The sequence below is a fragment of the Lepidochelys kempii genome, chromosome 8 (assembly GCF_965140265.1).
Source record: "Lepidochelys kempii isolate rLepKem1 chromosome 8, rLepKem1.hap2, whole genome shotgun sequence".
NCBI lineage: Eukaryota > Metazoa > Chordata > Testudines > Cheloniidae > Lepidochelys > Lepidochelys kempii.
In genome coordinates, this window is record NC_133263.1 from 39,148,201 (window position 1) to 39,175,950 (window position 27,750).

Here is a 27,750-nt window from a genome sequence, read left to right on the forward strand (position 1 = left end):
ATGGTGACATTTGGGGCCTTATCTGCCAATAAGAAAATGGTTAAAATGCCTGTGCATGTATTCGTAGTGCCTGCAATCTCAATTTGTAGAAAAAAAGAAAGATGATTTACCATTATAAAACTTTGCTTTTATTGCACAAGAAACAGCACACACAAACACACAGATGCTTCGTGGAAAAGGAGGAACCTGTGAAGAGCAAATTTTCACAACTGTATGTAGATCCAGCTATCGTGAAAATTATCCAAGAGGGTGGAGTGAAGGAGAAACTAAGTAGTCCTGGGAAGTGGAAAGGAACGTGCGGGCGGAGTTTGGGGGAGGCATGGAAAAGAGTTCTGAATGTGCTGCAATGGAGGTTGAGCACAGATGCGCTCAGACTGCTGCATTATTAAGGACTTCAGCAGCTGCGTTTGCTCCTCCATTATTTTAATCTGCTCAGTTGCGTCCTTAACAAATGCCTGATTCTCTTTTTTGTCCTGTCGTTCAACTTCCCAGCACTCCTTGCGTTCCCTTTTTTCTGTATTGGAGCACTGCAGTACCTCCCAGAACATGTCTTCTTTGCTGTGTCTTGGGCGCTTTCTTATCTGGCTGTGATGTTCGGCTGGGGTGCGTGGGGTGTTCCTGGAAGCCACATCTGGTGAAGCACAAGGGACAATGCACAAAAGCGGGATTGTTAAATTCACACACAGCCTTGTAACATTTCAGTTAAATACACCTTTTGCAACATTGCCATCACTTTCTCACTGACCCTAGCCAGGCACACATCTCTGCAAACACCCAAAGCATGTTGTTGGCGGGGTGGGGGAGCCACATGGGGAAAAGAGCACATACTCTTTGCAAGGGTTGTGATACAGCATTCTAGGGAAAAAATTCTAAAATTCTCCCACACTTTTCCACAGGCAGGGGTCATTCTAGCAGACATCTCACTGCTAAAGGTAAACAGGGAAACAGGGTACACCTACTCCATGCTTGTGGCTTCTGCCCTGCTCCCTATGCTGCTCACCTATGTGCCACTTTGGTCCCTGCACAAGTGATTACCAAATGGTGCGGGAAAGTTTCCTACAATGGGGGAAGGAACAAAGCTGCTCTGGCATGGAACCTTCAGTAGAGGGTTACCGAGTACATCCAGGAAACTTTTTCCTGAAGATCTCAGTGTGAATCAAAACTCTGTTCCGCCGTACCGATTAGCTACACAGGGAATTGTCCAGCTCACAGAAACACAGCCAGCCTCCCACATTTCTATACCCTGAACCCACCTCCGCACTACACAAGCCACAGCCACTTACCAGGCATCTCATATCCTGCTTCTTGCTCCCCAGAGAGCAACTGCTGAGACTGGCTAGACACCTCTGGAGTGGAGAGCAGTTCCTGGCTGCCTGCCCCACTGGGAGACCACGCTGGGAGCTGCACATCCTCGTCTAACTCCACCTCTTCATCAATAACTTAATCCTCCAGGTTAGGTCCTCTTTCTGCCACCTCCGTGCCCTCCGAAATATCCATGGGGCTCTTGGTGGTGGAGGTTAGGTCGCCACCAAGGATAGTGTCCAGCTCCTTATAAAATGGTCAGCTTTTAGGGAACGCAGCGGAGCGACAGTTTGCCTCCCTTGCCTTATGGTTCGCCTGCCTCAGCTCCTTTAGAATCAATCATAGAATATCAGGGTTGGAAGGGACCTCAGGAGGTCATCTAGTCCAACCCCCTGCTCAAAGCAGGGCCAATCCCCAATTTTTGCCCCAGATCCCTAAATGGCCCCCTCAAGGATTGAACTCACAACCCTGGGTTTAGCAGGCCAGTGCTCAAACCACTGAGCTTCCCTCCTCCCCCTTTATCTTTGCTCTGCACTGCAGCGTGTCCTGATCATAGCCCTTTTTGCACAAACTTCGAGAAATGTGCCTGTAGGTATCCCAATTTCTTTGGCTCAAGCGCAGCTGGGACTGCACAGACTGCTCTCCCCATATACTGATCAGATCCAACAGCTCTGCAGTAGTCCAAGCGGAAGAGCATTTGGTGCAATAACCCTCCATGGTCACTTGGGAAGATGCAATGAGACCTCTCCACTCCGAGCCAGCAGGAAATGGAATTTCAAAAATTCCCGGACTTCTAAGGGGGAGGGGCGGATGGTTGTTTACCTGGCTGCAGGGCATTGGAGTTCAAACTGCTGACCAGAGCAGTCAGGATGGGCATTGTGGGACACCTCCTGGAGGCCAATTAAAGTGATGAAATCAAGCATGGTGTCTACACTGGCACTTTGTTGAGAAAAATGTAGAGGAAAAAGACATAAGTCTCTCACCGGGGTGGATGTATTTAGTCGCCAAAACTGGGCATTTTTCCTGACAAAAGTTGTATTGCAGTGTGTACGCATTCACTGGTCGACAAAAGGCAGTTTTTGGTGACAAAACTTGGTAGTGTAGACAAGGCCTAAGCTTTCAGTGACTAAATACCCCCCTTCTTTCACCTCCAGCTTGCTAGGAAACATCACCCCTTCCTTCCTCCTGGGCGAGGACCTGGCCACAATGATCCATGCATTTGTCATCTCCGCACCAGATTACTGTAATTCACTGCATCTGAAGTTGATTTTAAAAACAATGTAAAGGTTCCAGCTGCTATAGAATGTGGTTGTCTGCCTTCTCCATGGTTCAGGCTGCTATGAACGCATCAAGTCCATGCTCTAGTCCCTCCACTGTCTCCCAGTCTAGGTCCAATGTCAGTTTAAGACAGTGGTTCTTAACCTGCGGTGCGAGATGCCCTTTCTGGGGGTGCAAGACATGCCAGATTTTTTTAGACGGTAAACCATCGAAGACACAAATTAAGCACAGGCACGTAAGTACAACTTGTTTCATCAAACCTATGTATTTATTAACATTATACATTTAACGATTACTGTAATATACAAACAAAAATACATCTAGGTTTGAGAACTGACCTACTTCAGCGATTTTTGATAGGGGTGCAAGAACATAGTTTGAGAACCAAAGGAGTGCAGGCTGCAGTAAAGGTTAAGAACCACTGGTTTAAGGCTTTGGTCCTAATCCTCAAAGCAATAATGGATCAGGTCCAAGGTACATTGTAGACCACATTTTAATCTACAAACCATCAAGACAGCGTGCTCCTCTAGGGCAATGCAGATCATAAAGCCCAGAATAAAGTGAGAGATATCTGGGGACAAAGCATTTTCAAGTCAAAGGGATATGGTTCTGGAATAAACTTCCAGAGGAGATTAGATGAATTCAGGGTTTTATCATCTTTAGGAGGCATTGCAAAAATTGATAGTTTTCCCAGCATGATGAGAATGACATTTGCATCATCAGCCACCACACCCAAAAGTATCCCATCTACCTTAAACAGAGCTTTCTATAACTAAAAGGGAGACGAGCCAGAGATGACAAGAATTCCCTTAGGGACTTCAATATTAAGTTATTCTATGTGGAAGGAGCTCACATGTGAAGGAGTAGCATTGCAAAACCTTAAGACAGATAAAACAGGGATTCAATGCATTTATTCAGTCTCTCTATATATCAGAAAGCTAAGTACATTATAAATTGTAATTGTTTTACCAATTGTTTGTCCGTCCTAAAGCGTTTCCCAAAATAATTGCATCAGTCTTCATTTACTTTTAGTTGTTACCAGACCTTGGCCCCATCCTGTATTTCAGACCAAAGCCCTATAATCACACTGCATTACTTATTTAACCCAGTAACCTATTAGGGCCTCAATGTTTGGGATGGCCCTTTATTAAATACATACATTTGCCTCATTAGCAAATTGGGTTTAGTGCAGTGTTGCTGATATGACAGGCAAGATCAACCCAAGAACACACACCAATGGGAAGATAGTCTTGCCTTTCAAATGAGAGACTTTAGATGTGTAGAACCTGGCACTGTCGTCCAAATTCATTGCATCAATTCAAAACCTAGCAGTAGAGATACACAGTTTGCATTCTGGAAAAGCAAGAATGCCTAAAGTAGCCCAGTCTGTGCCTGTGATCTGCACCATGTGGTGGTCAGCAAAAAGTAGGTTATGTTTGTGTATGGAGTATGAGGAAAGGGGCTGAAAATACAGTGAATCAACTCCACACCTCACTTTATTCCATAATGAAAAGACAGTAAGGTACTCAATGAAACAGGAGCATACAAACTGCAGAATTCACTTCTGCACAAGAGCAAATAATCAAATTCTATGAGGGAAATAATTTTGACTGTAAGAAATGGCTGTTAGATTTCCAAGGTAAGTTAATTATAAGAGTAATCAGCGTGTCCTGTTGCAGTGAATAGGCAGATTGGCTGTAAGGGTCAGGAATGAATTTCACCATCATCTACAATACAAAATAACCACCAGTATCTTATAAAGGGAGGTATTACAGTCCTCTGAAGCAGCAAGTACCGACCAGTGCCAAAGTTGGGACACTGAATTCTCTTGCCAAATGGTCTGATACAGCCAGAGATAAGTTGCTCTGGAGTAACTCTTTGATGCTGTGAGGTGTACTAGAAGAGCAGAATGGGATCAGCAGTCAAAAATTCTGGGTTCTGTTCAGGCTCTGACATTGACTCAATGTGTGATTTCAGGTAAGGCACTTCACCTTTTGGTTCCTCTATTAACCCAGCTATGAAAAGGGGCTAGTACCTACATTTGTAAAGCACTGGGTTTCTCAGCTGAAAAATGCTACATTAAATGCACCAAATGGTCTGATCAGGTATGTGCCTATTCAGTTGGAGGTGGAAATGTTCAAAATAAATAAAACTTAAGTATCAGAGGCAGAGATTTCTCTGGGTGTGCTGCTCCCTGACATATTTTGTATTAATGCCCACTGTGCATAGCTGTGACTCAGTGGTAAACATCAACCTTTATATCTCTCCCCATTATTCTGCATCTTTAGGCTATGAGTTGCATTAATGACACCTACTACAGGACAGGCCCAACAAAGAAAATAACAGAACGCCACTAGCCGTCACCTTCAGCCCCCAACTAAAACCTCTCCAACGCATCATCAAGGATCTACAACCTATCCTGAAGGACGCCCCATCACTCTCACAAATCTTGGGAGACAGGCCAGTCCTTGCCTACAGACAACGCCCCCAACCTGAAGCAAATACTCACCAGCAACCACACACCACACAACAGAACCACTAACTCAGGAACCTATCCTTGCAACAAAGCCCGTTGCCAACTGTGTCCACATATCTAATCAGAGGACACCATCATAGGGCCTAATCACAGCCACAATATCAGAGGCTCGTTCACCTGCACATCTACCAATGTGATATATGCCATCATGTGCCAGCAATGCCCCTTTGCCATGTACATTGGTCAAATTGGACAGTCTCTATGTAAAAAAATAAATGGACACAAATCAGATGTCAAGAATTATAACATTCAAAAACCAGTCGGAGAACACTTCAATCTCTCTGGTCACTCGATTACAGACCTAAAGGTCGCAATATTACAACAAAAAGACTTCAAAAACAGACTCCAACGAGAGACTGCTGAATTGGAATTAATTTGCAAACTGGATACAATTAACTTAGGCTTGAATAGAGACTGGGAGTGGATGTGTCATTACACAAAGTAAAACTATTTCCCCATGTTTCCCACCTCCCCCCCCACCGCTCCTCAGACGTTCTAGTCAACTGCTGGAAATGGCCCACCTTGATTATCACTACAAAAGGTTCCCCCCCCCCCCGGCTCTCCTGCTGGTAATAGCTCACCTTAAGTGATCACTCCGGTTACAGTGTGTATGGTAACACCCATTGTTTCATGTTCTCTATGTATATAAATCTCCCCACTGTATTTTCCACTGAATGCATCCGATGAAGTGAGCTGTAGCTCACGAAAGCTTATGCTCAAATAAATGTTAGTCTCTAAGGTGCCACAAGTACTCCTTTTCTTTTTGCGAATACAGACTAATATGGCTGCTACTCTGAAACCTGTCATTAATGACACACACGTTCCTTTTAGCATGTTCACTCCTCTAACAGATCAGATCAAGTTGCCAGTTGTCTCAGGCCCTCACATCCCAAGCTCTGTGCCTCTTCTCAACATTCCTGTGTCTGCAGTGGCAAAGGGCAGAAAGGAAAACATGATCCAGGAAGTTTTATTAGTGGACTGCTCCACAGACATCAAGAGAAACAACTAATGACTCTGGCTAGTGAGAGCTTATCTGGTGAATAAAAGCTGATAACATTTTAGCTAACAAAGATGACTCTCAACAATTGAGAGGGGCCCAATCACCATGCAGGGCAGTCGTGGAGGACAGTTAGAGACCCAGTAATGGGGAACTCAGCCTTGGGTGCTAGGGTTAGGGAAATAAGGGTGGGACACATAGCAAGGTGCAGAGACTCAAGGAGGTTTGTGGCTGGAAAGGACCATTGATTGTAAATGCCTTCTCCAAACATGCCCTTAAGAGCAAAGGCTTGTTGCTCCCTGCAAGGCGGTCAGTTCATCTGCACAGAGGGCACTAGCTAGAAGCCTTTGGTGCTTTCACTCAGAGGCATGGACAGAAGCAAACCATACATAAGCTTTTCAGACAAAACAGCAAATCACATACAAAAAAATACCATCTTGGTTTATTGTTTAAAAACATTGGTAAAACAAACAGAAAACAGAGAGCAGGAGGCTGATGCCCATTCCACTCCCCAGCTAAGACAAAATTCTCCAAACAGAGACAGCACGAGCCCCCAGGCTCAGACCGAGCATTCGGGATTGAGGGTACCCCCTAGGAGAAAGGTCCCTACACTGTGGTAGGGGTAGAAAAGCTCATCTTTTCAGCTTCAGGCGCCACTTCCCTCACCACAGAACAGAATGAATTCTTCCAGGTTGTTAGTGAGGGGAAAGGCCTTCCACTTAGGGTATGTGATTCACCCCAAATTCTCTATCCATGTATAAAAGGACCTGGGCTAGGGGAGGGAAAGGTGTCTGAAGGTTACAACAGAAGTGGGAATGCACCACACCAAGTATGGTACAGCCTCCTGCAACCAACCCCTGCACCCTCTGCTCCAAAGTAATTTGAGCCTGAGGGAAAAATCTAGATAGGGAGCTTGGGACAAAACCAAATATGGCAAATAGCTGTGGTTCTTGTCAGCAGACACAGAACAAAGCTACTCCAGAGTAAGACAAAGGCTACACTCTGAATACGTTCTCCCCTCCCTGTTCCACCAGGTTGGACCCAGAACTGCCCAGTCTCACCCCTTCCCCAAGTCTCAAACCCAGAACTGATCTTGCCTCTTTACTGGGTTTCCCCAAATACAGTAACTTAGGATGGCTGGAAAAGCTGGCAGAAAGTGAACCTCACTGCTGGTTTCAGTGGACTTCAGATCTTTTGCCTGAGCAGAGGGACAAGGACACATTGAGTGGTGCTGATGAAGGGGACAGGGAGATTCTAGGCACCACAGCACTGACTCCCATCTCTCTGGCTGGAGCCTGAGCTGTATTGAGAGGAGCTGGTGAAGCCACTGCAGACTGGCCTCTGAAACTGGTTGTATGGCAGCAGCACAGAGACCATGGTGTGGATCCAAGTGTCACATGAATTTCCATTTGCCCTAGTGGTGAGAGTCAGAGCCCTGAGGGACTGGAGAAGGTAAGGAACAGGTTTCACTGCTCTATGACTCCGTAGATAGCCAGCCTGCCCCAGCAGTGCTGCTCCTGCTGCCACATGCATCAAATATAAAGGGGAGGTCCAAGAAGAGACCTTTTACTGGCTCATGTGTATCCCAGTCATCTCCACCAAGCACCAACATCTTAATAGGGACCGCCCCACAGTTCAGAGTCCAACAACTCAGCCCTCAGATCTCGACATCACTTTCTTTATCATTATCGTGGTCACCATCATAGAACTCATTAGAAGCCTCAGGCCTAAAAGACAGACAAGAACATAAGGACAGGCAGCCTTTTCCAGCATTTTCAGAAGAGCAGAGTTTGTCTAGACAAAGGGATAAGAACACGTTGCTAGAAAGAGGGACACATCTCCTGGCCTAGCAGACATAGGATATGTCCTCTGAGGCATGTAACCACATGCTAGTAGAGAAGTTTCTCTGGATAGGAACCAGAGAACAAAAAGGGATGCAATATCTACTCTGGGATGTGGACAGTCCCCACCATATCTCCCCTCACTGGGATGGGATGAACATAAGAGAGGAGCCCCTTTCCCAGCTCATCAGAACAAGAACCAGAGGTGCAGTACCTGTTGTAGTTCTCCTCAGAGCCTCTCTCCTCTGGATCAGGCTCGTCCGCACGGTCATAACTGAGCAGGTCAGAAGGAACATCATGGATCTGGACGCTGGGGGCATGGTTCAGCATTTTCAGATTCTCAAATATTGTCTGTCTGATTTGATCCAAGTACTGGTTAGGAACAGAAGGAGCAGATCAGCTTAGATTGAAGAGACAGTACCACAATTGCTGGCATTAACACCTGCCTGTACCATGCATGCCCTAAGGCCAAGCAAATGGGGGATGGATAGCTCAGTGGTTTCAGCATTGGCCTGCTAAACCCAGGGTTGTGAGTTCAATCCTTGAGGGGGCTGATCTGGGGCAAAAATTGGGGATTGGTCCTGCTTTGAGCAGGGGGTTGGACTAGATGACCTCCTGAGGTCCCTTCCAACCCTGATATTCTATGATTCTATGAAATGCCATCAGTGCAAATGGCTTTAAACTGTAGCATAGAACATAATATACTCAACCCAGGCACTGAGGGCTTGGTCTGCACTTAAAAGGATGCAGCTGTGCTGCTGTAGCACTTCAGCAAAGACACTATCTACGCTGACAGGAGGGCTTCTCCCATTGCCGTAGGTCAGTGGTTATCAACCAGGGGTATGTGTACCCCTAGGGGTTTCCAGAGGTCTTCCAAGGGGTACACATCAACTCATCTAGAGATTTGCCTAGTTTTACAACAGGCTACATAAAATGAACTACTGAAGTCAGTAAAAACTAAAATTCCATACAATGACTTGCTTATACTGCTCTAAATACTATACACTGAAATATAAGTACAATATTTATATTCCAAATGATTTAGTTTATAATTATAGGATAAAATGAGAAAGTAAAAAAATTTTCAGTAAGAATGTACTGCGACAATTCTGTATTTTTGTGTCTGATTTTGAGTTCTGTTTTAAGCAAATAGTTTAAGTGAGGTGAAACTTGGGGTACGCAAGACAAATCAGACTCCTGAAAGGGGTACCGTAGTCTGGAAAGGTTGAGAGCCACTGCCATAAGGGTTATCCACCTCCCTGAGAGGCAGTAGCTATGTCAATGGGAGACTTCTCCTGTCAATTAGCACTAGCCTACACTGGGAGTTAGGTTGGTGTAACTGCATTGCTGAGCGACCTAGTTATATAGACATAAGTCTGACGTAGGACCAAGCCTAAGATTAAGGGCAGGGGCTTCAGAAGTGGAAAGGAAATTGTAAAAGGACCTTCGAGTTTCTCAAATATGAAGTATCTTTAGAGAGCTCCCTACATCTCAAAGATGCTGTGGGGCTGCAAACATAGGTGCCAGCTCCCAGAGAAAAATTAGCAGGTGCTTAGCACCCACTGGCAGCCAAGTTTCCCTCCCTCCCGCTGCCAGCCCCCGCCAATCAACTCCTCCCCCTCCTTCCCACTGCCTCCTGCATGCCACAGAACAGCTGGGTGTGCAGAAGGCGCTGGAAGGGAGGGAGGAGCGGGAATGGGGCGCGCTCAGGGGAGGGGCAGAGACAGGGAAGAGGTGGGGCAAGGGTGGAGTAGGGGTGGGAAGAGGCAGGGTGAGGGCTTAGAGGAAGGGATGTAGTGGGGGATGGGGAAAATTAGAAGCTGGTGCCTGTGGCTGCAAAGAAGAAAGCATGGTGTCCAACACTGTGATGAGCAGGAAAGCCTCTTGTTGCCCCTGCCCTGACAAGTTTTTCCTGGGTGAGCTACTGGCTGAACTCCACCTGGTTTCACAGGATCTAGCATCAAGCAGAGACCTTTTCTTTTCACATAGCTATGTTGGGTGATGCAGAGTAGCATGTCCAGGACAAGGCCAGAGCCACTCACCTGTCTAGAGTTCTGGTTCTCAATTCTTGTACTGACATCTGGGTGGAGGGTGAAGTCTGGAGCAAAGTACTCAAAGTATTCTGTGAGGGAACCAGTAAAGAGTTAAAGATCGGGGTGAGGAGAGTTTGAAACTAGTTTTTCTGAAACACTGTTCTGCAGAGATGGGAACAGCCTACCCTACACCATGCTAGCTGTCACCATACCATCAAGAGCACAGTGAGAGCCAACTCCGTCATCATGAGGGGTACGCTGCCAGAAAGAAAAGAGAAAGCCCACAGGAACACTGTGTGAGGAATTTAGAACATGATACTGTAATGCAGATATGTCTGCCCAGTGAGGCCCAACACAGATGGGGGATGTGTATAGTAGGAAGCAAGAAAGATCTAGAACACATGGGTTAGGATCAGAAGATACTACTGCTTCAGCCCCACTCTAGTTAACATTCATTAACATAGAGTGTGGAATCCAGCTAACGTCCCTGAAGCATTAGAACCTCGAGGCACATTAGCTAAATTTATGAAGAGAGTGAGGAAACTCAGATTAATTTATTCCAAGGCTAAAAGGAACCATTGTGATCAGCTAGTCTCACCTGCTCTATAACAACATAGGTCAGAGACTTTCCTAAAATAATTCCTAAAACAGATCTTTTAGAAAAGCATTCAATCTTGATATAAAAATTGCCAGTGATGGAGAATCAACCACAACTCTGGCAACTTATTCTAATGGTTAATTACTGTCACTGTTAAAAAATTATACCTTATTTCCAATCTGAATTTGTCTCATTTCAACTTCCAGCCACTGGATCGTGTTATACCTTTCACTGCTAGACGAAAGAGCCCATTATCAAATATCTGAAGGTACCCTGCAGGTATTTATAGACTGTAATCAAGTCATCCCTTAACCTTCTCTTTGTTAAAATAAATATATTGAGCTCTTTGAGTCTAGCACTATAAGGTGGGTTTTCTAATCCTTTTAGTCATTCTTGTGGCTCCGAACACTCTCCAATTTATCAACCGTCTTCTTGAATTGTGAACACCAGAACTGGATACAGGATTCCAGCAGCCATTACACCAGTGCCAAATACAGAGATAAAATAACCTCTCTATAGTTATTCAAAATTCCCCTGTTTAGGCATCCAAGAATCACTTTAATCCTTTTGGCCACAGCATCGCACTGGGAGCTCGTGTTCAGTTGATTATCCACCACCACTCCTGAATCTTTTCCAGAGTCACTGCTTCCCAGGATAGAGTCCCACATCCTGAAAGTATGGCCTACATTCTTTGTTCCTAGATGTATACATTTACATTTAGTCATATTAAAATGCATAGTGCTTGCTTGCACCCAGCTTTCCACGCGATCCAGAGAGCTCTGTAACAGTGACCTCATCCTTTTCATTATTTACCACTCCCCCAATTCGTGTGTGTCATCTCCAAAATTTCTCATTGATGATTTTATGTTTTTTTCCCAAGTCATTGATAAAAATATTAAATAGCATAGAGCGAAGAACAGATTCCTGTGGGACCTCAGTGGAAACACATTCATTCAATGATGATTCCCCATTTGTCATTGAGACCTGTCAGTTAGCCAGTTTTTATTCCATTTAATGTATCTTATGTTGATTTTATGTCTTTCTAATCCAATGATACTCAGACTGCAGCTCACAAGCTGCAAGTGGGCTCTTTAAAACGCTGAGTAATATAATTATTAACCAATCTAAGTTATTAACCAATCAAGATGCTCTTACTATGTTATCAATCAATTTTAGTTGATACAGTAAATACTTGGTCAGTCATTTTGACATGACAAATAATATATATATATGATTAGAACAGTGATATTCAGGCCTCTGGTTCAGGAGCCAAATTAGCAATGAGTATTACCCAAAAAAGCCACAGTCATGGAATTAATTGTTTCATTTACTATAGTATTATCTATTCATATTTAAACATGGAAATATTTGGGGGGGGGGGTGTGGGTGGGTGGGTGTGCGCGCGTGTGTGTGTGTGCATGCGCACGCACATGTCTGACTGACAGGCCTATACTTACCCAGGTCGTCCCACTTACCCTATTTAAATATTGGCACAACATGGTAATCTGTAACAAGATGATGCTGACTCACCACTGTATGGGAGTTCCTCACTAATTGCTTCATCCACAAGCAGCGACGTTTCATAGGTCCTAAAAACACAGAACATTATACTCAGTCCAGAAAAGATCAACTTTTCCCCCCATTACATAGTACTTACTGGCAGTCTGCCTGAAACTCAGAGCCAGTTACAGCTGAATAAAGGTCCTAAGAAGCACAAGCATTGATAACCCTCACGCCATCTGCAACAAATAGGACATTCTTCAACAAGCATATGAAAGACTCACCAGCATCGTGCCACATTACGAACGGTATAGCCACCTCCTCCCAGCACCAGAAGGGGGATGTTGAAACTCTTTACATACTCCACACACTCCCTAAAAACCCAAAGCAGAAGGGGAACCTGTGACTGTTAGCAGCTGATCTAAGCTCATCAATGCAGCACCATGCGCAACCCAGTAACATACCTAACCGTATGATACACAGAGTTCAGGGCTCCCATCAGTGAAACCCAAACCTTGCCCTGATGGGAGCTGTTCTCATGGCTTGAGAGAAATCTGAGCTTTGTTATTCATGCATTCTGGCAGAGCATTGCCGGAAGAAATGTTGTGAGATCCCAAATCTAGTCTGGGGAATCTGCTTCTGCAGAATCTTACCCCTTATTCACTCTTCTGAGGAGAGCCTCCTATCACACAGGGAACTAGATTGCTCTCGTTGAGCTCAAGTCTCGCAGTGAAGGACCCAATGCATTCTTTCACAGACTGCAATGATGGTCCTTTAAATGCTCCATCCACACCCCTGCTGAACTTACCCATGTCCTCTTATACTGAGGTTAAAGCAACCCAGACGATCACAACCCAAGGAGTCAGCACCGCACTAGGGAAGAGAAAGAACAGCTGAGTCCTGGCTAAGAAGCATTACTCTCCAAATGCACATCCTAACAAGCCATCAGCACCCCACAGATATACCCACCTACCACAGAGCCACAAGCAGCATTCCAGCCAGCCAGCCCCCATCTGTCTATATTTCCCCAGGGAGCCACAGATGCAAATACTGGAGAGTGCATAGCTCCTATCCATACCCTCTGCAACATATGCACACAGACCCGCTCTCCTACCTGCAGCACTATGCATGTGGGCTGGTAATAGTCCACCACCTGGTTAATGACTGGCTGGAAGAGGTGTTTATAACCTTTAGAGAGAAAGGCAGATTGTCATCATGGCTCAAGAGGGCAAGCAGGGACATCGCGGGGCAGGGAAAGCATTCCACTTACTTTGGTCATCAATGCCATCCCGCAGTGGCACATTGAGGCAGTAATAGCGGCCACTCTCTGCCCCAACCTCGTACATGTCACCTGGCAGAGGAAAGGAGGCACAGTCACAGCACACAAGGATCAGCTCTGAAACTTCACAGGTGTGGGCAGTACAGACAACAGCAAATCAAGACTTCTGCCAATGGACCCAATCACGGCATGAAGATCCTTTCCACCTACTCTGTAAACTACCACGGGACCATATCCTTCACCCAGCCTCTCCCCACTCTCCAGAACTCCTTTCTTCAATCATCTCTCTCTGAAACCAGAGACCCAGAACCTCACACTACTACATAACAGCAGTGATTGGGGCCTGAAATCTGCATTTCACTGGGGCAGTGAAGATTCTGTACCTGTACCAGGGAAGAAGTAGTTCCCATATTTGTGAAAAGATACTGTCATGACACGGTCTGTCAAGTAAAAGGCCTCCTGAACACCATCTCCGTGATGAATATCAATGTCAATGTAGAGAACACGTGGGTGATACCTGCCAGAAACAGGAGACAAAGGCGCATTACAGTCCACTGGTGCCATCCCAACTACAGCAACCACTTTGCTATGGCTTCCTAAAATCCACCCCCCATAACACAAGTCTGTAATGTGTCAGAGGCCTTCCAGCTCAGGAACCCCATCTGGTCCCCACTAAGGTCTCTGGAGAATATCTCTGTCATTAGACCATAAAGTAATATTTGCGTAGAGCATCTACCATACAAACAGTACCTTAAAATACTCTTGTCTGTTATATCTGGAGAGAGAGAGAGAAATTAAGAGGCACAAACAAGGAACAACAGGTTTGAAGAGTAGACTAGAGACACAATGGAAAGCACATGAAAGAGAGAGATGCAGAGGGCTCGTTCAGATGGCAAAGGTTGCAGAGAAGGTTCTTGCACTGGCAGAAGCAAGATTATGCAAAGCCACTGCTGAACACACAAAGCGAGAGGAACCTGCGATGAGGCTGGGTAGTGCAAGTCCATGAATTGACTGACTTATATAGTCAGAGAAGTTTAGAAAGCACTTTATGTACAAAAGTCTTTGCCCTGAAGAATTTACTATCTAGTTAATCTTTAAAAATTAGAGCAATTTTTAAATGCTCCTGAAACGAATGGGGAGTAAAGTAATTTGAAGATGGAAGCAGTTGTTCTTCTCTGTATGTGCCACAGCGCTGGCATCATCACTCTGGAGTCTGGAGAGCCAGGACTTGAGGTCAGGGGAACGAAGTGCAGTCATCCAGATGGACGCCTGAATGTGGATCCCAGCCACGGTGGGCAGAAGGACACAGTGCCCAGGGGCACTATTGCATAGACAGCAACAGGCAGCATTGCAGAGACAGGGAATGTGGAAAAAGGCAAGCTGAGTGAAGGCTGAAGCCAAAGTTACTGAGAACGGAGGTCTGAATGCAGGGGAGAGAAAGGAGATGCAGTTGGGCTTGAGAAGTGTCCTCTTGTCAAGTGGACATTCAGGGGAATGCAGGAGAGATTAAACTTACTGGGCAATAAATTTACTGGGTCCATGAGGCAGAGGTCAGATAAAGCATCAAAACATGTAAGTCCCCACTGTAAATGTTAACTAATGTTAAAGAGAGAGGGGACATAACCCTCAACAGAGCCAACACCCTGTTTGAGATGAGGTGACTAGTAATGTAGTAACATTTAGAGGTGGCAAATCTTGATTAATCCACAAAATATTAGAATGCCCTTCTAGAATTCTCCATCCCATTCCTTATGAGTTTAGACCTTTTTTTGGACCACAATTACACTTTGTTGACCAAAGTGGAGGTCCCCATTATGCTGTCTCCAGTGATGTTCAGCTCCCTTTCCTGAGCCAATACAGTTAAATTCAGAATCCAGAAAGATTCTCGTGTAGTTCAAATTTTTTCTTCCAAAGAGCAACACTTTGCATTTATCACAAAGTGCTTAACAATGGCAAGAACTATACACACATTAAGCCTCACAAGTGCCCTGTGAAATAGAAAAATATTTCACAGATGGTAAACTGAGAAAACAATCAACAAAGCTAGCACCAGCTACCCTTATTCTCAGTCCTCTGCCTTAACTGAGAACTATTCCTGCTCCTGAGGATGAGGACAGGATAGTAAGTCAAGAACTGAGCGTTTGAGACTCTGCAATGGCAGGGTCTTGGCAGAGAAGCAAAGCTACCAGTAGAGAGAGTCTGGAGACGTAAGAGCAGAATCATGCCAGGGATCCATCTGAACAGCTGTCAGGCTATAGAAGACGCCTGAAATAGAGACTGTCCAGGGCATCCAATGATGAGCTATGTCTAAGGCATAACTGAAATTAAGAAGAACAAGAAGGGAAGAACCCTCCATCAGCAGAGGGGATCCTATTACGACCACATCACACAGCATTACCCTCCCAGAGCATCACTTCTAATCCAGAACAGTATCACAGCTGCACTCACACCGAGTCCTTACTTGAGCAGCTCCAGAATGCCGATAACTATGTCATTGACGTAACAAAACCCAGAAGCCTGCAGTACAAAGAAAATAAAATGGAGTCAAAAGAAGAGCAGCAATGAGCCCAACTTTGAGTGAGAGACAGAAATACTTAGACTTGTGTCATTACCTCAAATTTCTTGGCATGATGCAGGCCTCCAGCCCAGTTTATTGCAATATCACAGATCTAAGAAAAGAAGAGCTGATTAGCTCAAAGATAAGAGCAAGATAGCAACAAACCCAAGCCCAACCCTGCATGTCAGTATGGACGTCAGCCCTGCCCCCATGTTGTGGCTCACAATAATTATTTTTTCCCCTTTCTCCCCACCCATCCAGTCCCTTCAGATGCCCCGCTATCTGTCATCCAGTCAAGCTACTTACGCTGTACTAAATCAGTGTTTGCAATCGGTCAGTGTGGGGGCAGGAGGAATCCAAGAGATTTCCCCACAAATTAACAGCCAGGTGACACCGAGTTGGTGTTTGTACAATAAACATATGTGGTATAGGTTAGTTTAGGGACTCCATCCCCCACAGCAGCCAGTTGGCACGTCAGTGTTCAAAGAGGACAAGAATATCAGCTCAGAGTTACCTTGTTGTTCAGTTGCGTTGCTCCCTGCAGTGAGGCCCCTGTATAGCGAGAGCAAAATTCAAAAAGACCTGGGAACACTGGACTGCAAAAAGAGAACACAAAATTCAAACAGAATAGAACCTCCCAACCTCAGATACACGTCTCCAGGATTGAGATCAGAACAAAACTCTCAGTGACACTGGACAAATAATATCAAAATGCAGTCTCTGCTAGAGAAATGTTAATTTGGGGTCATTCTGACCCTGTTCACCACAGACTACACGACAATAGGCAACCATTACACCATCCTTTGCAAACACTATGGAAAACTTGGTGGATTTGATAATAATTACAAGAAACTTTCAAGTTAGTCTGGAACAATCATGTTCATCATATACTCCAGACCTGGAGAATGGGAAACATACAGACTAAATCCTGCCCTCTACCATGCTGATGCGTATATGGGGATAGGTCCTGGAGAGAGAAAACACAAAGCATCCTGTGCAAGGGAGACAGCAGGACTTCACAGCAAAACAATGATAATATGGAACATGGCTGTCCAAGAGATCTGCTCACACACCATCTTCCCATGCGGTTGTAGTCTGTTAGTTTGTAGATGCTCCCCAGTTATTCACCTACCTAGTGCATAGACTGCTGTGAGCAATAAATTGTATCTATGGACGCACAATGCACTTGCTCAGAGTAGCAAACTATGTCTCATCTCCACCATGCAATCCCACTCTCGCCGGCAGGATCGCTACGGCAGAAGAACTCCTTTACTCACTCTCAGTGACTCACAGCATGCACACATTAACAAGTGCAAGTCATAACATATCAATGTGTACACACAATCTACCAGAAATAAAATATAGACCTCAAATCTGTTGTTCCCATGTGTTTTGCTTGTTAACAGGCCCCAGAGCTTGTATCTGACCACACTGTTTTCACAAAAGTAGAACTATAGTTAAATTAACCCAATGAGAAGATTGGCTGAGGGAGAAAGCAAATACCACTGCCATAGGAGTGCAGGCCTGCGAGGTGTGTGAAAACATGTAATATGGCCACCAATGGAGAGCAAGAATGACAAATCAGCTCACCCTAAAGCAGGTGGCAGCCTGACCTGCATCTATAGCACTTTATAGTCCTGCAAATAGCTGAAACTCCAAGCAGACTGTATTTAAGAACACTGGGCTTATTCAGTTTGGAGAGAAGGAAACTATGGAAAAGCAAGGATAGCAGCCTCTGCCTCCGACAACTAAATCTCATCACTTCTCATCCTGTCCTCACTGATTAGTGGGAATACTAGTATACAGAGACTGTACTGTTATCCTATTATTTATTGCTTGAGGTCAAGATTTTCAAAATTGACTAGTGATTTGGGATGCAAAGTTTGAGACATTGATTTTCAGAGTTTATGTGCACTTTCTGAAATTCAGAATCTTTTAAGTTTTCTCAAGTTTGGCACCCAAAAAACTGAGGCTACCAAAATTATTAGCCTCCTTTGAAAATCTCTGTCCAAGTTTTCAAGAGCTAGGAGCCTCACGAACCCAAGTAAAGTTACAGTCCCTAACTTAGGTCTGAATCTAGACCATAAACTCTAACAACTGAAACTCAAAGAGATTAAAAAGAGGAGGGAGAGGAAGATTTACAGCAGCAACAGTTACTCAATAAGGTGTGTGCAACATCTTGATGGCTCCATTAAACTGCAGGGCTTTTTTAGTTAAAAATGTAAAATTCATACATTTAATGGAACCATTATGATGCATACATACCACACCAAGTAATCACATGAGATTACTGTAACCCTTGTGCTTCCCATTCACCTGCCAGGTGCTATATACTCACCAGTCATCACCCACATTGAAGGCATTGAGGCTCTTGGTGAATCCTTGCATGTTGTTGGGACTCACTCTCTGCAAGAAGTCTATATAATCCTCCGAGTGGAAGCGACACATATCATGCTGGGATGCCTGGTATGGTTTAAAAACCTTCAAGAGAAGGACACACAACAGTTATTTCCTACTCAGAGTTGGGTTTACCTTGGCTACCACAAATCTCACCACCAAATAAACTCCAAATAGACAAATACCCCAAATCACTGTGTCAGTCTAAAAATGCTCAACTATGTGCTCAGCTTAACAAGTGTCATGCAAATTTTAAACAAAAAGTGATCAGGAAAGTAGGGATTGATTCAAGAGATGGTGTTCACAACATTATGAATATGCCAACATTGCATTTTTTCATATTAAAGTACACTTTTAACTAAGTTAACAGTCAAGAATACTACATATGTACAATGAGATGAAATTAAGCTGCTCTGAGATTAATCAGAACCTTAAGTTTTGCCTTTCTTTTTCTGTCTCTAATTAAAATTATACTTTTAACAAAATTAAGAAATTTTTGCTTTTTAAAAAAATTGGAGAAAGTATGGGCTTGTGTACCTGGGGAAATGTATTCACATAAGTACACAGGTATAACTCTCCATGTGGACAGGGTTATTCCGGAATAAGAGTGACCTCACAGGGAGTTATACCAGTATAGTTATATCGGTATAATTATATTGTTATTGTTATTCTGCTAAATTTTCCTGCATAGCCAAACCCAGAGAGCTGCAAAACAGAACTACTTATCTATTTGACGCACAAAAACAAACCTCCACAATTACAGATATGCACAAATGTGTCTATCCTCTATTTCACAGATTTTAAACTAAAACACTCAGTAGCTTCAGGAAAAAAAACAGCTGAAGCACAACGTGAGCCTATGGAAACATGCAACTACAGAGCACTACGGACAAATACCCACACAGAGTTTTTTAAACTGGCCTTAACTTTAAGAAAGTATCAAACTTTTAACCTGAAAGAACGTTATCATTTTAAAAAGAAAGATTAGAGATCCAGGAAGTTAAATAATTTATATTTAAAAAACCCAAACATTGGAAGTTTGAGAATTTACAGTTAAGGCCCATCAAATAAGCTATTCTTCCCAATCAGTAGCTCTTCTGTGAAAGGTACAAATGGAGACCAACAAGTATCTTTCTAGCATGGCTGGTTGCTATTTATAAAAATAATTACCTCACAATTTCAAACAGGTATCTTGAAATCCACATCTGAAATCATGTATTTTTGGCGTTTCCCCTCAACACTTAAATGGTACATTTGGCTGTGGACATATTATTTAATCCATATGACCCACTCGTGTTGCAGAGTATATATTTCTGACACCAGATGGTACATTGTGACAAATATGATGTGCCCTGTAATAATTTGCAAGAACTGTATGTTGGCCTGGATAAGGAATGGTATTTTCTGTATGAATATTCTGGTTTAAGTGCTTCTCACTAAGAGACGTCCTGGGATGGATCAGGCAAGAAAGAGGCAATGGCTCAAGATGGTTCCTATCAGTTTTCACTTACGAGTTGTTCCAGAAGAACACCAGAACTATTAGCTCCAATGATTCAGGGCCTGTGGGACTTATTTAACCATGAGCCAACTTATGCAGAAATAATCCTCTTAGATGGGATTAAAAAAAAAAAGAGACTCTTGGAGGTGCAAAGAAAAATCCAAACCGAGACATGCAAAAACCCAGGAACAAGTAGGAGTATCTGAAGAAGGTAGGCTTGTCTAGGTCACCATTATAAGATGATAGTACTATAGGCACAGGACAGAGGCACATCTACCCTTGCAGATGAAATTCATATTACAGCTGGAGCTAGGACTGCCATTCAGAGAAAGCTTTCTGACTTCCATATTTGTCAGCTTAAAATGAAAAACTTCAACTATTTCTACAAACACACTCAAAGTTTCATATGCTGCCTCCTTTCTTGTAGCAAAATCAAAGATCTTATTCTGCCTGTCACTGTGGTGCTTGCAGAAAACATGCTTGATTAAAAAAGCAGGTGATACTCGCAAAGAAGTGCCCTTATCAGATGACACTGTATCAGAGAATTGAAGAAATTGCTGAGGATATTGTTTCTCAACTTGTAGAGAAACTTAAAATGGCAAAAACATTTGCCCTTCAGCTTGATGAGTCCACGGATATTAGTGGAGAAGCTCAGCTGAGTGCTTATGTTTGCTACCCTGAAACCACTGATATCAACAAGCACATACTGTTTTGATAAAGTATGGAGAGTACATTTTTAAACTGACTTTTTTTAAAAAACACAATAGGAGTTGGAATTTATGCAAATTTCTCTGCACTGATGGGGCCACTGCAATGACCAAGAGAGTGAACAGGCTTGTAGCTAGGATCAGGAAAGAAAGTCCTTCCTTGCAGTCAGGGCACTAAGAATTTGCTTCAAAAAAGATGAGTTTTGAGCTGCATAAAGTTTTTAATGAGTCTGTCAAAACTGTCAACTTTATCAAGTCCAGGCCACTCAGTGCTCACCTGTTTCGCATTCTTGTAAAGAGATGGGGTCAGAACATCAGCAACTGTTGCTTCACACAGAGGTTCACTGGCTTTCAAGAGGGAAAGCACTTGACAGATAGTTGGAATTATGCAAAGAGGTTAACTTGTTTTTTTCTGATAATTAATCCCCTCTTACTTCTGTTTTTGACAACACTCTGTGGTTAGCTTAACTTGCCTATCTCACAGATATATTTAGCAAACTGAATGATCTAAATTGTCCATGAAAGGCCATGACACTAACAGTCTGAATCTCTATGATAATGCGAAAGCTTATATCCAAGGAAACTAAATTCTGGAAGTCCAAATGTCAATACAAAAACTTTATCTGTTTTCCAATGCTTCATGTGGTCTGAACAGGGGAAACTGAGCACACCAAATTACTTCCCCAACATTCAACTCATTCCCCAACTCAGCTCAACTCAACTGGGTAAGAAACCCATTCATTTTATCAGATGTTAGCAGCAGAAACAAGTCTGCCAGGCAGCAAGAAAATCTTCTTGAGTTCTCCTCAGACCACAGTCTGCAAATGAAGTTTAATGACTCTACACAAACCTAGTTCTGGTGTTTAGTACAGAAAGAGTATATTAACCTTGGGAACCATGCTTTGGATGTTCTGTTTTCTTTTGGGTCAACATATATTTGTGCAGTCTCATTTTTGGCTATGTCTGCCACCAAGACAAAGAATAGGAATACACTTAATGTGAAGAAAAACCTAAATCTTGCTAAAAGAAAAGGAGTACTTGTGGCACCTTAGAGACTAACCAATTTATTTGAGCATAAGCTTTCGTGAGCTACAGCTCCCTTCATCGGATGCATACTGTGGAAACTGTATGCATGGAAATCTTGCTGTCACTTCACTGCCTACCAGAATTACAAGGCTCATAAGTGAAAAATACGCTCAAGTATCACACTGAAATAGTTATATTCCAATCGATATAGTTTATAATTATTCGGTAAAAATGAGAACGTAAGCAATTTTTCAGTAATAGTGTGCTGTGACACTTGTATTTTTATGTCTCATTTTATAAGCAAGTAGTTTTAAGTGAAGTGAAACTTGAGTACGCATGTCAAATCAGACTCCTGATAGGAGTACAGTAGTCTGGAAAGGTTGAAAACCATTGGCTTAAAGCATCCCTGACAGATAGAGAACCATGTTCTATCCTAATACAGTTCCATTACTTTTGTGTATACAGGCAAGAATAAGCCATAATATAAAATGGTTCAGACAAGCATATTTCATAACTGTATTTTAACGTGGTTATGTCTGCAGCATATGTAGGGCTTTACAGGTACAGACAATGCTCCCCCGAGACGGGAGTCTCAGCATCATCAGATACATGAGGCTTACTATCATCTTCTTGTAGAGGCCATAGTGAAGCACCAGACTGTGGGTCAGTGCCAAGCGATGAGGCTTCATGGGATGTCCTGCACCTGCAAAGAAAAAAAGAAGACAGTCAGCACCCACATATCACACACAGTGGATTCATAGCTAGAAACACCACGCTCTGCAACCCTCCCCACCTTCCCCTGCCCTCTCCCCTCCCCTCCCCACTCCACTCCACACACAGAACCACCTCCCTCTGCCTTCTCCCACCCCCACCCTCCCACACACATGGCCAGTTCCCCTTGCCCTCTCCCACCTCATCCCCCCCATACACAGGGCTAGCTCCCCCTTCCCTCTCCCCTCCCCACCTCACACACAGGGCCAGCTCCCCCTGTCCTCTCCCCTCCCCACCCCACACACAGGAACTCTGTGATGCTGTATGGAATCTGGGGGACACTTCAGAATATTATGAATACCAATATTGTAAAACTGCAATGATTTATGCCAGACATGCCATGTAAGATATCTGCAAAAGTTATAATTTGCCAGATATGATAATCTCATTTATGTGTTTCTATCACCTTTGTATTATGGTTTATAGCTATGCATGTATGTCTGTATTTCAAACTTGTGCTATGCTTGTGGGCGACACCCCCAGACAGTTTAGCATCAGCACTGCCTAGCCTGCTTGATGGCCCATTAAGGACTATCAGCTATACAACTGACCCACTGAGAGAAGCCAGAGGACTCAGCAAGAATGCATGCCTATGGACAGAAAAGGCTTCCAAGCCATGGGCTAGTCAGTTTGTGTTTGAAACAAAGGAAGCATAAGCCACATGGCAAAAGACTATAAAAACACAGCTGCATCTTTTCCATTTGGTCTTCAATCCTGCTTCTTACCTCTGGCGGAACTTTGCTACAAACTGAAGCTCTGAACAAAGGACTGAATGACCCATCCAAGCTGCGGACGTATTCCAGAGGGCCTTTCAAGCCAACGAACTCACGAATACTGCTAGGAACCTGATATATGGACTTTGAAGTCTTTGTATGTATGTGACTGTTTTACTATTTAACAGTTCTCTTCTTGTTCTTTTTTCTTTATAATAAACCTTTAGTTTTAGACCAGGGGTGGGTAAACTATGGTCCGCGGGACACATCCGGTCCACCAGATGATTTAATCCGGCCCTCGAGCTCCTGCTGGGGAACAGGGTCTGGGGCATGCCCTGCTCCCACGTTCCAGCCAGGGAGTGGGGTCAGCTCCACACAACTCCTGGAAGCAGCGGTATGTCCGGCCTCTGGCTCCTATGTGCTCCGCGCACTCCCCCCACTCCAAGCACCACCCCCACAGCTCCCATTGGCTGGGAACTGCAGAAAATGGGAGCTACAGGGGCGGCGCCTGTAGACAGGGCTGCGCGCAGAGCTGTCTGGCCGTACTTCCATGTAGGAGCCAGAGAGGGTCATGCCCCTGCTTCCGGGAGCTCCTTGAGGTAAGTGCCGCCTGGAGCCTGCACCCCTGAGCCCCTCCCATACCCCAACCCTGATCCTCCTCCCACCCTCCAAACCCCTCGATCCCAGCCCGGAGCACCCTCCCGCCCTCCAAACCCCTCAATCCCAGCCTGGAGCCCCCTCCCACACCATGAACTCCTCATTTCTGGCCCCCTCAGAGCCCGCACACCCTCCTGCACCCCAAAACAAATTTCATGAGCATTCATGGTACACCATACAATTTCCATACCCAGATGTGGCCCTCAGGCCAAAAAGTTTGCTCTCCCCTGTTTGACTCTAAAGGATTGGCTGGCAGCATGGTATTTTGGGTAAGATCCGAACCTATACTGACCTGGTAACACGGCTGACCCTTTGGGGTCAGAAGAACATTTTGTATATGTGAGCAGAATTTTAAAATTACTTCTCACTGTACTGGATCTAGGTGCTGACTGAGAGCCAGAGAACTGGAATGCAATAAACGGGGCAGTGTGGTTTATTTATTTGCTTCTTGATAGCCAGTGTGGGGGATCAGAAGCACAGTCTGTGACTGGTTGGAGAGTTTAACTTCAGTGTGACCCACCAATCTTGGGAGTACCTGCTCTCCCTTTTGCAGCCTGCCCTGACCTTGGCATTTCCAATGAGGGCTCCCCCAGGCACTACAGGTCACATTGGCATAGTCTTGGCAGGATCCACAGAACCAGACCGTTTGGGTTTTGGATCAGAATCTCATGTTATTCCAAACTTTAAAATTTTGATACTGAAAGTGTTAAAGGTTAAAGTTAGTCACAATGAGTGATCGACAATCAAAACTGCAAAGCATGAGAGATAGCCAGTGTCTTCAGCATGAGAAAGAAATGGCAGAACTTCAGATGCAAGAGAACCAATCCTTGGCCCAGCTGCAAAAAGAAGCTGAGGAGAGAGCCAGAGAATCTCACAGGAGGCGAATGGAGCTGCTGCAAGCTGAGACCCAAGTTGCCAGACTTAAATTCCAAATCAAAATAATGAAAGAACAGCAGGAATTGTGTTATCCTGGAAGTCCAGCTCCTCTCTACGGCAATGATGGAGACAGAATCTGCTCAGTTTATAAGAATGTTGGTTTGTTATTTAATAATGATGTGGTAACTATGTTTAATCAGGGTAACATCATAACCCAGTCCCAGAAAAAGTATGAATGTAAATCCTCTGTATTATCTGTAGCTAACAGGGAGATTTTTTGAAGAGGGGGTGTTTAACCAGATGTGCTATAACAAGGAAGAGTGTGTGTCTCCAGCCTTGGGATTGCGGAAAATAGCTGTTTGTCCAGTGAGAGAAGCAGTTTATATAGTGAAGAAATTTCTGACGGTGTGTCATATCTCAGAAGTGAATCTGGAATTAGAGGAAGTACAGAAAGCAGCTCAGGAAAACATTTCTTCAGAGCAATGTAAACTTGGTCAGTTTGAAGCCCTAACTGAGGAAGGTAAGGGTAGATTTCTGGTGGGTGCTGGATTGCTGGCAAGTGAAGTTTGTAGAAGTGAGCCTGAAATAGGTAAAAGTGATGTGCTTAAAGTAGCTCAGTGTGATGAGCCACTGTTTGTGGAAGGCAACAGTTTATCTGTTGAAGAAAAAACGGTTTCCAATTTTTTATCTGTTGCAAATAGCAGTGTGCCAAATGAAGGAGAATGTACCTCCAGTCCTTTGTGGAGCAGATAGAAGGTTCCTCTCAGCCTATGATGGTTGAGGATATTTCAGTTGTCCCAGAGGTGGTTCTGGACTTAACTGAAACTCAAGAAGGAAGTGTTCCTAAGCTTGTGGGTGGTAACCTACACATGGCCAGTGAGAAAAGCTGCAGAGAGAAAGAGCATGCCTCTTCCAACCCTTTAACCATGGAGTGTAGCAGCTTGCCTGAAAGGGGGTTGGTTATGTGAAAGTCCTCTTAATGTTCTAGAGATGATTCTGGATGTAAGTGAAACTCAGAGTTTGTTGTGGCTCCACAGAGCAATGCTCCCTACCCCCCGGTCCCCTACCCACCCAGAGCCCACTCCCTGCCCCCCCGGTGCCCTATCCACCCAGGGCCCGCTCCCTACCCTCCACCACCCACCCACCCAGAGCCCACTCCCTGCCCCCCCGGTGCCCTATCCACCCAGGGCCCGCTCCCTACCCTCCACCACCCACCCACCCAGGGCCCGCTCCCTGCCCCCCCCCGGTGCCCTATCCGCCCACGGCCCGCTCCCTACCCTCCACCACCCACCCAGGGCCCGCTCCCTGCCCCCCCCCGGTGCCCTATCCGCCCACGGCCCGCTCCCTACCCTCCACCACCCACGCAGGGCCCGCTCCCTGCCCCCCCGGTGCCCTATCCGCCCACGGCCCGCTCCCTACCCTCCACCACCCACCCAGGGCCCGCTCCCTGCCCCCCCGGTGCCCTATCCGCCCACGGCCCGCTCCCTACCCTCCACCACCCACCCAGGGCCCGCTCCCTGCCCCCCCCGGTGCCCTATCCGCCCACGGCCCGCTCCCTACCCTCCACCACCCACCCAGGGCCCGCTCCCTGCCCCCCCGGTGCCCTATCCGCCCACGGCCCGCTCCCTACCCTCCACCACCCACCCAGGGCCCGCTCCCTGCCCCCCCGGTGCCCTATCCGCCCACGGCCCGCTCCCTACCCTCCACCACCCACGCAGGGCCCGCTCCCTGCCCGCCGCCCAGGGCTTAGGACGGGGCCGCTGACCGCCGCCGGCCACGCACCCCTTACCGTAATGGAAGTTACCCACGTCCGGGTCATAGAAATAGGCCACGGTCTTAGCCATGGCGAGCCGCCGCTAGGACCTGCCGCCTCCGTGCCACCCCCACAACCGGTGACATCAGCGCGCCGCGCTCCGAGCCCCGCCCCCAACGCCGATTGCTCGCACGAGCCCGCCCCGCTGGGCCCTGAGCGGAATTACAGGGGGCGGGGCCTTGCAGAGCGGACGAGCCTCGGTTCGCGGCCCGTCCCATCCCCCGCGGCGCTGCAATCAGGGTTTCTGCGCACGCAGCTAGAGGGGGTGTGACCCCGCTGTCCTCACGGAGCAGCCTGGGGGAGCTCGTGTCCTCGCGGCTCCCTGCAGCCCCTGGCAGCGCCTGGCGCGGCCGGCCTCGCCCCGGGCACAGACTGGCGCGGCCCCCTGGGGCGCGGGAGCCGGAACCCGCCCGTTTGCGCGGCCGCGCTGACACCGGGCCGGGCTGCCGGGAGCGCTGTACCCAACAAGGCGGCGGCGAGTGGGGCCCGGGACTGAGCTCTTCCTTCCCCGGCCAGCGGCGGCCCGCTCGAGGCGCGCAGCGGCGCTTGGAGGAGAGGCCGCGGGGTCCCGCAGGCCGCCTTAGCGCCTCGGTGAACAGCACGGAGAAGCCTTAGGGCGATCGCCCCGGCTCCGGAAAGCGCAGCAGCAGCCTCCGGGTGAGCGAGTCCGAGCTGTCTCCCAGGGCTCAGAGGCGGGCAGAGGCAAGGCCACCCCAAGAGCGGAAAGGACGCAGCGTAAAAACTAACATCGCCAGTGCAGCCCTCGGTCCTCATGCCACGGACAGGAAATGCCAGTGGATGCCTATGACCCGGGACTTGTCTGTCAATGTCACTCAAAACCGACTCCTCCTACCGGCCTCTATCCAAACTGCTAAAGCCCTGCGCGGATACAAAATTTGTATCCACATGCGATCCACAAACATGGTCCCTGGATATAAAGTGGATATCCACATATTTGCAGGGCTCTGCAAACTGGCAAGGGTTAGGATAGTAAGAAGTCTCTCTGATAATTAAAGGGAGGGCCACAGCAATTGTTAAAAATAAAAAATGAAGCATAAAAGACTTGGAAATCAGTCTCTCCTTGTGTCTGAGGGCAGGAAAAAAAACACATAGGCACTAAAATAGGGACAGATTCCTTCTCCCACACAGAAAGGCAGCAATATCAGCACAAGAGAAGGCCAGACCCACAGCCTCAAAGAGAGATTATCCACTCCAGAACTACTTGAATCAAAGAGAGAAAGGGTGGTAAAAATCTGAGACTCACCACTTGATATAGCAATTAAAAATCCACTAAAAATATTTTCCTCTAATATGGTAACACCCTGTTAAATAGAGAGAACACCAGTAATGTTATCATATAATGTTTCACTG

The 27,750-nt window shown here is 45.8% G+C and overlaps 1 protein-coding gene across 6 annotated transcripts; it reads right to left on the reverse strand.

Annotated features, from left to right (window-relative positions):
* Positions 1-105: 105 nt before the first annotated feature.
* HDAC3 (histone deacetylase 3) lies at positions 106-26,812 on the reverse strand. 6 transcript variants are annotated; one of them, XR_012160288.1, is made up of 16 exons: positions 26,356-26,795; positions 22,170-22,252; positions 18,260-18,402; positions 16,436-16,517; positions 15,977-16,033; positions 15,826-15,881; positions 13,748-13,881; positions 13,356-13,436; positions 13,200-13,273; positions 12,894-12,958; positions 12,370-12,459; positions 12,116-12,174; positions 9,997-10,076; positions 8,169-8,326; positions 1,284-1,629; positions 543-631 (listed from the first exon to the last, which is right to left on the reverse strand). XR_012160288.1 is itself a non-coding variant. In XM_073356165.1 (15 exons), the coding sequence occupies exons 1-15, from the start codon at positions 26,408-26,410 to the stop codon at positions 481-483; spliced, it is 1,368 nt and encodes a 455-aa protein (XP_073212266.1). In that variant the 5' UTR covers positions 26,411-26,799; the 3' UTR covers positions 106-480. The 6 variants fall into 6 exon arrangements, 5 of the variants coding, with proteins under 5 accessions (XP_073212266.1, XP_073212267.1, XP_073212271.1 ...); XM_073356165.1 differs by lacking the exon at positions 1,284-1,629 and having other exon boundaries at positions 106-631; positions 26,356-26,799; XM_073356166.1 differs by lacking the exons at positions 1,284-1,629; positions 26,356-26,795 and adding an exon at positions 23,046-23,662 and having other exon boundaries at positions 106-631.
* Between the last annotated feature and the right edge of the window lie 938 nt (positions 26,813-27,750).